Raw genomic sequence first — 1,009 nt, 5'->3', positions numbered from 1 at the left:
AGGACCAGGTGGCTGGCGTTTGGGCAGCAGAAACCATCCCAGCCCACCCATGGGGATGGATCCACACTGCAGGGTCTGGGCTTCACGAGAAGTTATTGGGGGGGGCAGGGATGGGCATGAAATGGGGATGGGGATGGCAGGATTTTTGCAGTCAGCCTGAGAGACAGGGAGGCTGAATCCCCAAGTCCCAAAAATCTTAATGATTCCCTTAACCTGATTTGGAAATCCAAGCCGCACGGGTGGAGAAGGAAGCAGCAGAGGTGAGTAGAGAGCCCCACAGCCCCTGCCGGGGTGGTGAGGCCAGTGAGCTCCTGCCATTGCTGTCCGTGGAGAGGGGTCAGGATCCTGAACCAACATGGCAGGGCAAGCCCAGCTGGCTGAGGAGGAGGCTCCTAGTTCCATAGGTGACGCCGGCAGTGCTCAACAGCCTGCAGGAAGATCACAGAATCATTAAGGTTGGAAAAGACCTCCAACATCATGAAGTCCAACCATCAACCCAACACTACCATTACCATTAAGCCATGTCCTGAAGTGCCACATCCATACATTTTTTTTTTTTAACACCTTTAGGGATGGGGACTCCACCACCTCCCTGGGCAGCCTGCTCCAATGCCTCCACACTTTTTCAGTGAAGAGATTCTTCCTTCATGTCCAATCTAAACCTCCCCGGGTGCAACTTCAGCCCATTCCCTCTTCTCCTGTCACTGGTTATGTGGGAGAAGAGACCAACAGCCACCTCACTACAACCTCCTTTCAGGGAGTTGTAGAGAGCCATAAGGTCTCCCCTCAGCCTTCTCTTCTCCAGACTAAACAACCCCAGGCCCCTTAGCTGCTCCTCATGAGACATTTCCCAGACCCCTCACCAGCTTCATTGCCCTTCTCTGGACCTGCTCCAGCCCCTCAGTGTCCTTCTTATACTGTGGCTCCTGAAAGTGAACCCCGTACTCAAGCTGTGTCCTCACCAGTGCTGAGTACAGGGGCACAATCACTTCCTATTCCTGCCGGACAC

The 1,009-nt window shown here is 54.1% G+C and overlaps 1 protein-coding gene across 1 annotated transcript in view; it reads right to left on the bottom strand.

The window, feature by feature from the left end:
• Window positions 1-392: 392 nt before the first annotated feature.
• Window positions 393-1,009, bottom strand: part of LOC103782208 (proactivator polypeptide-like) — a 7,909-nt gene continuing 7,292 nt past the window's right edge. Inside the window, 1 exon segment of the mRNA XM_008949960.1 lies at window positions 393-428. Coding sequence (XP_008948208.1) covers window positions 393-428 — 36 coding nt within the window.

This window comes from Merops nubicus, unplaced genomic scaffold (genome assembly GCF_000691845.1).
Source record: "Merops nubicus isolate BGI_N331 unplaced genomic scaffold, ASM69184v1 scaffold18011, whole genome shotgun sequence".
Lineage (NCBI taxonomy): Eukaryota > Metazoa > Chordata > Aves > Coraciiformes > Meropidae > Merops > Merops nubicus.
Note: the sequence above shows the minus strand (reverse complement) of the source record. Positions and strands in the feature narration are given on the sequence as shown.